Source organism: Branchiostoma belcheri, unplaced genomic scaffold (assembly GCF_001625305.1).
Source record: "Branchiostoma belcheri isolate BF01 breed outbred unplaced genomic scaffold, Haploidv18h27 scaffold100, whole genome shotgun sequence".
In the NCBI taxonomy this organism is placed as follows: domain Eukaryota; kingdom Metazoa; phylum Chordata; class Leptocardii; order Amphioxiformes; family Branchiostomatidae; genus Branchiostoma; species Branchiostoma belcheri.
In genome coordinates, this window is record NW_017802381.1 from 373,982 (window position 1) to 382,452 (window position 8,471).

At 36.3% G+C, this 8,471-nt stretch overlaps 1 protein-coding gene across 1 annotated transcript in view; it reads left to right on the forward strand.

Moving 5' to 3' along the window:
- Window positions 1–6,752, forward strand: part of LOC109473142 (galactose-3-O-sulfotransferase 2-like) — a 14,287-nt gene extending 7,535 nt beyond the window's left edge. The window contains exons 2-5 of the mRNA XM_019773042.1: window positions 3,300–3,532; window positions 5,539–5,820; window positions 6,016–6,189; window positions 6,735–6,752. Coding sequence (XP_019628601.1) covers window positions 3,300–3,532; window positions 5,539–5,820; window positions 6,016–6,189; window positions 6,735–6,752 — 707 coding nt within the window. The remainder of the gene's footprint in view (window positions 1–3,299; window positions 3,533–5,538; window positions 5,821–6,015; window positions 6,190–6,734) is intronic.
- Window positions 6,753–8,471: the final 1,719 nt, after the last annotated feature.

Sequence of the window (8,471 nt, forward strand, 5' to 3'; positions counted from 1 at the left end):
CTTGGTGTGAGTGGTTCAAAACTAACAGACTTGTCTTATGCAGCTTGTACTTACATGTACAATGCAGGTGTGTTGCGTCTAAGGGCAGTTTGCCGGAAATGAAAAACACACAAACAATTCAAACATAGTCAGACCTTTCATTTTTGGCCACGCTGGGGCCAGCGGGGGAGGGGGGCTTTATGTTTACTTCAAGTCTAGACAGCAATATAGTAAAAAGAGTTTGACTGTCACATACATCCGCCAAAACATGTTAAACGTTTGAAACACAATTGTTTAAAGGCGATCCATGATTATTGTAGAATAGTTTTAAGTAGTGCCTTGAACCCATAAACCACCGTATGGCACCAAAACTGACTATGTTGCATTCCAAAACGCATTCCATTCCAAATCATGATTTGGACTAAAATTAAATAAAGTGCAACTTACTTCCAAAATGTGGTCCATTCCAAAACATGATTTTTCATGTGAGTCTTTTGCTGTCGTCAATTTTTCTTCCAGGTAATATGTTTGAGTTTTCTGCTGCCATTTGAATAAACTCCACCTAGAAAACTAAAACAAAATTGTGACCCTAGACATAGTTGCCCATATACTTGGGGTCAAAGGTCATTGACAAAGCTGCCTAAAGGCATCTTGTTCAGGTGTTTGGATTATGACATGATAATACATTACTATTTCACTTCATGAATAGTATGAAGTGAAATACTGTTTTTCCAAATGTTTCTTTTTTTTTTCATCTCCTGCCATTTCTTTAAATTGATTCAATTCCTTTATTTTGGAGCAAAATGACCCGGAATTTCGTAGAGGTAAAGTGGATAAATTGCCCCTAGGCATGTAATTAGCTTACCGGCCTCATTTTCAAAATAAAGCTTATAATAATCACAATATATGTATAGCTTATTCAATGCATGGTTTTATATGATAATCATAATATATGTATAGCTTATTCAATGCATGGTTTTATATGATAATCATAATATATGTATAGCTTATTCAATGTATGGTTTCATAGTTTATGTGATTGTAAATAACGTCATGTTGATTTGATTATATGGATGACATATGTGCGCGCATCGGTTTTCGTTTACGACAATCATACAAAACAGCTGGAAACTAATCAAATATACCCTGTAAATTAACCCTAAACAGTACACCTGCGGACCCCAGCACTATATATTCTGTAATATTTTTCTTGTTTCTAAAGATTTTTTTTCTGAAATTTCAGGTAATTGTCACCCACAAAGTTATCCCTTAATACAGTGCAGAAAATTCAGTTTCCCCCATTTAAAAAAAAAAAATTATATCTGATTTTCTTTGGGGTTTGCGCGTCCCCAGCCGGCTTTTGATCATGATGGATACACTGGCGTTCTTATACATTACCTTATTTCCGTTTTTATATGTTTTTATGCACTCATCGTATGGCCACCAAATTTTCAGAGAATTGTGTACTAATAGAATTAAATCCTAACAATTTTAGTGTAATTATGACGTCATATGACGTCAGAGCTAGTAATATGGTCCGCAATCTTGTATTTTGACTGATGACGTCATCACATTAGCATATACTATGAATATTTAATGATTTAACTTATCTTTAATTATTTAAGATGTTAATAACGTCAGAAAGGAAGTGTTATTGGATATAAAACCCTGACATTTTAATGTTTAAACCAAAATTACGGATTTTCCCAAAAACTGCCTGTCAGAAACCCGTTGCCAATGCAACACGAAAATTATTAAGTCTTTTAACTGATATGAATTTTTCCCAGATGCATTTCAGGAAAGGTCACCAAATTTGATGGTTCTAGCTTAAGCTGTTCAGTCCCTATCCGAGATTAAAGTTGGCGCGGGCCTCAAAAAAACACTCGGTCTGAATAGGGTTTAAAAGTCGGGAAATTCTTCTTTTTGTCTTTTCTTCGCCAAAAAAATAGGAAAAGGTCAAAACGTATGATTTTTGTACGTAATGTGGGCTCAGAGGTTCACACATCAATTTGCAAAACAATTGAGCTGGTATCATGTTGATGATTTCTAAAAATTAGCAAATAACTCCTTTGGGGTCCGCGCGGACACCCAGGTGTACGGATTAATCAGTCCGGGAAGGTGTACTGTTGAGGGTTAATTAACGGTAAGTCCCGATTTTTTTTAATGTGCTGCAACGCTAGTGGGAGGTCATAGTTCACGGTATTTATCTTGTATGCATGTATTTTGTCAATGTGTTTTATACTCGTTGTATGTTTTTGAGTAGGTTTCATATAAGCAACTCTTGCCTTTTGCCTTATAGTCAGTACAAGTATGTGAATAAATAAATAAATAATGTTCACGGTTTTCACTGTCACCTCTGTACTGGGAACTTATTATTACATTTAGGAAATAATTCCTGGACTTTTTTCTCCTGCAACTGTCACCACCGTGAATATATAGTTCCGTGAACATGTCCATTTTTCTTAGACCGTGAAAATTTTGGTACAGATAGTAGTAGTTACAATCTCGTCATTAGTAGTATTTAGATACATGCAATATATAACTTTGAGATTAAGATAAGTTAAAAGTAAAGCTGTCGAGATTTAAAGTGCTTGTCCTTGTATCTTTGTAAAAACAAATTGGAGATAATTGCCAAGTGCCATTTTTGTAAATAAAGCCGTCAAGATTCAACGTACTTGTCCTTGTATAATTGCAGTATGATTTATTTAGAATCTTCTATTTTTGTTTGGGGAGGGAGATGGAGTGAAATATCACATTTGCTTCGAAGCAATTGTTGGCATTTCTAGTTCACACCTAATTATGTCAAATTGTCCCTCATAAATTGCAATTTTGCAATTAAGGGTTTATTAACATGAATTATCCCTGTTGATCATCTTTCAGTAAATACAGCCCCATTCTTAAAAATAAGGCTATTGTTGCATTTCCTGATTTATTATTCAAACTTGGTTTTCATTTACAAAATCAGTTTTTTTAAATCCTAAACAAACAATTGAAGATAGCGTGGCCTTATGTAATTAAGCACCTTATTTGCATACTTTAAAAGTAAATGATGTACTTTATAGTGGTAACTGCTTGGAATGTAACAATTCCTATATTTGGAATTTCTTGAGCGTAAACTTTACTAAACATATGATTAATCTCATTTGCATTGATTAATCACATTTGTAATATTTATGACAAAATGTTTATTTTAACTTTTTTAAGGTAAGACCATCATTGGGAAGAGAATAAGATTAACTGACATACTCCATGCAAGTGAGGTATTTAATTACATGTTTTAATGCAATATTAATTCCTGTTTCTTCTTGCCTTACAAACAGCTCTTATTCGAGAACCTCTTAGTCACCTGAAGTCATGCATGCGCTTCTACAGTCTTCCTCGACTGTTAAACATTACGTCATCTGCAAATCCTGTCAAGACCTTCTTGGAAGATCCATGGAAATACAGAAACCTGTCTGAGGTGTTGTTTCCCTACTGTAATGTAACGTGGGACGGCACCAGGAACCACATGGCCTTCGACTTAGGATACCCTACAGAAGGAGCTGAGGATCTGGTAGCAAATCATGATTTACTTTTATTTGAACCTAGACGGGAAAGGTGGCAAAAGGGCACCCGCGGTAATTGTGATGTCGGTTACTTGGTCACATTTAGAAAATAAACATTGAAACAATTTATGTTTGTTAGTAAGTGGAGTTAAAATCTTTTGTTTCACCATAGCAACGAGATTCTAGCAAGTATTTTAAACAAACTTTGGAAATTTCTGTTCAAATACGAAGACCTTACGTCACCTATCCTTTGACCTCGTTGAGGGTCGCTGGGGCACCATGACTTGGTCCACTATTTTCAATTTAACTCTGTCCTCCGCCGCTCGTACGGCTTCAGCTGGACTCAACCCAGTCCTCTCTTTTATATTGTCTTCTCAGCTCTTTCTCTGACCACCCCTTTTTCGGCTTCCTGGCACTGTCCCTTGTAGTACAGTTTTTTCAAGTCCTGATGATCTTGCAACATGACCAAACAATCTTAGCTTACGTTTGATTACGGTGGTCAGTAGGTTGTCATGTGGACCGATTGATTGCATTACTTTATTGTAGACCTTTCTGTTGTTGACACGATCTAGGTATGTGATGCCCAGAATTTTTTTCCGAAGCAATGTGTTTCTATTAAAAGAATAATTTTCTGTATGTCGACTGTTACTGTCCAGGTTTTACAGCCGCATAAATAAATTGACAGAGTTAAGAAACGCATCGGAGGTTGATTTTGGAGCGTAGACATAGGGTCTTGTCTTTGGTGTTCAGTCTGCATCTGTCCCTTTCAGCAACTGTCTGTTCTTGCTAAGATTTTAGGGTGAGATCTCTTTCTAGATTATGTAACAAATGGAAGTTAGCACTGTGATCATAGTTTGTCCACCAGCCTTTATCAGTTCTGCTGGGATAGTGTCTGGTCCTGCAGACCTAACTAGTTTTAGTGATTTGACCGCGAATTCAAGTTCTTCTTTTAGTATGAGATCAGATTGTAACTCAGATAAAAAAATATTTAAGATATAAAAAGACATTTAAATTTAGCCATAGATTTAAACCTTGACTGGGCTTTTTGAGATCAGTGGAACTGTGGTTTGGCTCAGCCATTCATGCGATTTTATGGCCTAAAACCATCTCGATAGGTTAGTATCGTAAAAATTTGGTATGCAACACGAGTTTAACAAAAAGTGTTTATGAAAGAATTTTAAGGTCTACTAAAAGTTATGTTGTCCATAGCATGCCAGGAAATTTTATTGTTTTAACACGATTACTAATTTTTGCCCCCAAAAAACCGTTGCAATGCCAACAGTGCATTTATTATCTCACTGCTATGAACTTGTTGCCAACAATATTTTAGGAAAAAAACTGTTTGGTGGCCCTACCGCAAGGCGTTCTGACGCTATCCACGCTATCCAACATCAAAGATTGCGCGGGTACTTTGAGCCACTCCCAGTCTAAATAGGATTTATATATATATATATATATATATATATATATATATATATATATATATATATATATATATATATATATATATATATATATATATATATATATATATATATATATATATATATAAATGAATACCTGGGGGTTCCCTGTGGTATATATATCAACCAGCAGCTTTCAGTACCAGCCGACAGCATTGTCTTGTATAGTTAGGCACGTGAACTTTAACTGAGGTGTGTGCGTGTTACTGACTTTGTCCCATATTCCAGCTAAAAATAGTCTGTAAAAACCTTACCGTTTGTATGAATTAGTGTTAATACTCAACAAGGAGGGACAACAACAACAATTTTAAAAAGAAGGGTCCCCTACTGTCCTTTTCCCAATGGTTAACGAGGTTAAGTTATAGGTGCTGTCTTTTTCTGCCAGCCATTTGTATGCTGGTTTTTCTCTTGCTTAAAATTCTTCAATTGAGGATTTAAGTTACTTGAATGGTGTATTAAAAAAAGAACAACAATGAATTAGATAACTCATGATTCAGATGTGGTTATTTGATCATAAACTTTGACTTACAGTTCTTTGAAATGATCTTCAGGAAGCAGCAGAAAGATACATCGAAGAATTGGAAAACGACTTCACGTTAGTCATGCTGACGGAGCACCTAGACGAGTCTTTCGTTCTCCTTAGACGCCTGATGTGCTGGGAGATACAAGACGTCTTGTATGACTGCATTAAACCAAAGAACAATAGGTCTTACTCGTATAAATCCTATATCCCCACCCCTGAGGAACTGGCAAACCTTCGGAAATGGAAGGCCGTGGATTACCGTCTGTATGAAACGTTCAACAAGTCCTTCTGGCAGAAAATTGCAGCACAGGTGAGGCTACCCCAATATGCATTTTTTCATCACATTATATTCGGTTAGGTATAATATCATTTGAAAGGGACATAAACCTGTAGGTCAAGTGTTTAAGGAGTACGCTCACAATTCTCTCCAGTGGGCGTGTTGACATCTTGATATCTACTAAAACGCTTTATGGTGTTCCTTACCAAGTGTCCCGTAACATCACAGGGTCCAGATTTCTTCCGGGAGCTTGACTACTTTAGGCAAATCAAAATGAACGTCAGCCTCTACTGCCATGGAGACCAAGGAAGAAGCGCTGTCTCTACACTCACTGTGAAAGCTTCCACGTGGAGTCCACAGTTTATCGTTGATCATACATATTGCAGGCGAATGCTGGCCGAGGTAGATTTATTTTATTTTTATTCAATTGCACCAGGGCACTACATTGGCCACCCAGGCAGCATACCTGATTTCTGGTGCCGAGAAATACACAAATTAAACATACACAATATAACATATTAATAACTTAATAACAAGTACCACAGTATCCACCAATTAACAATATAAAATTTTAACAGACAAAGCACAAAGCTTAATGAAAGTATTCAAACAAGATAATGATAATATACAGTTCGGGAGGTCATAGCTCATAACAATAATACAATATGTGAAGAAATATATGTAAAGTTAGATCTTATGGGGTTATCTTATGTGTTATCACTGAAAGGACCATCAAAACGTTTTGTGGCGGAAATAATTGTTTCAAGTGCCTCAAAAAGAAGTGAATGTTACAGCCTGGTAACCCCTGTAGTAGAACAGATTTGGTTAGACAGTGTAATGTGAGGTCTACTGTGGAGGCTAAAATGTGACGCTTGTGGCTGAAGAGATGACAGCGTAGCAAGTAAAGAGGTACAACAGGAGCACAGTTTGTCTTTGATTTTCATCAGGTGCAAGATGGCATTTAGTGGGCTCCAGTCCCTTCGTAGCCTTGCAGTTAGGATGTTGTAGTACAGGGTACTTTGATGTCTGTCTCGAAGTGAACAGGTAATCCTTGCACTTTCTCTTGGAGTCGTTTAGGCTGCTGGCTTCCTTCAGTGCCTGTGGAAGGCGGCTCCAGAGAGGTAGAGGCGTGTGGAATAAAACTGGACCTGTACACCTTCGTTCTACAGCGGGGAACATGAAGATGTGTAGTGTTGCGTAGCTGTAGACGAGTCGTTCTCCGTTAGCCTCTAGTGGAGGGGATGAGTGACTGCAGGTGTACTGGGACTAGGCCATGCGTCATCTTGTACATTAACACCATGGAGTGGTAGTGTCTCCTGGTAGAAAGGCTGTCCCATTCAAGCTCATCGAATCATGGTGATATAGGCTAGCTCAAGGACCTCTGTTCTCAGTTTACCTTTGAGTTGGCAGAGAGCGCCTAGCAGTTTCCTGGCTTTGCTGGTCAGTGCTAGTACATGCCGCGGTAGATTTGTACATGCCGAGGTAGATATGTACGCATCTAATATAACCTTGGTTCCCGGATAAAGAAAAAAAAACATATGATTGCCCTTTAGACTATTCCATTCTTGTCATGGCTTAAGACTTATAGTTTTACTTTATCTATGTTATACACATTATATATTTATTTACTCGATGTTATATTTCTGGGTGAAGAAAAAAAGGAAACCAATTAAAAATATACTTGACGAATATTTGACTATAAGTTCTGTATGATTTACGATCTATTAAATTAACTTAGTCTGAACAAAATTTTTTGCATCCAGTCAGGGTACCCATTCAGATTAGATCTTTTTATATATGCCTTTTTATAGGCATGGCAACTGACGGAGGTCGTGCGGCAAATGGTACCGACGTTGGAGCGAGATGAGGAACGTGAGCGGTGGCTACTCATACAGCCTGTTTTAAACTTACAATCAATCATCAAGGGACAACCAGCCTTTAAATACAAAATAGAAAGGAGAGAATATTGAAGTCAAGTAAAAGGAAAGCATTTAAGCAAATGGGAAGGAAATAATAATCCTGGTTATTTGAAACTATTTCTTTCCTTTTCAGACCTTAAATTTGCACACTCCAACGATAATAGGTGCAGATATTCTCAGCCATTTATGCAAGTTTCTAATAAGCTAATGTAATAATAATCAGCAAAACTTTTTTTATATCTTAGATATGAATAAAATGTATTAATTTTAGCATGTTAAAACTCATTTTCATTGCTTTTCCTGTCATTTCGTGTAATATTTTTTAATTTATTTATTTCTTCTCATATATTTGGGCTAAATGACCTTAAATTTGCTACAGAGGTCCAGTCAAATTCGTCCAAGCTGACTAGAGAAAATTGTTCTCCTTGGACAAAACATGACTGACACATAAATGATATTAATGGTAAGAGGCAGGAACACTGTAAAAATACAATATATACATTTAAATACATACACCTTTCAATCATGAAATATATTATATCTATCTATCTATTTATCTATCTATCTATATCTATCTATCTATCTATCTATCTATCTATCTAGTATCTATCTATCTATATCTATCTATCTATCTAGTATCTATCTATGTCTATCTATCTATCTATCTATCTATCTATCTATCTATCTAGTATCTATCTATGTCTATCTATCTATCTATCTATCTATCTAGTATCTATCTATCTATATCTATCTATCTATCTATCT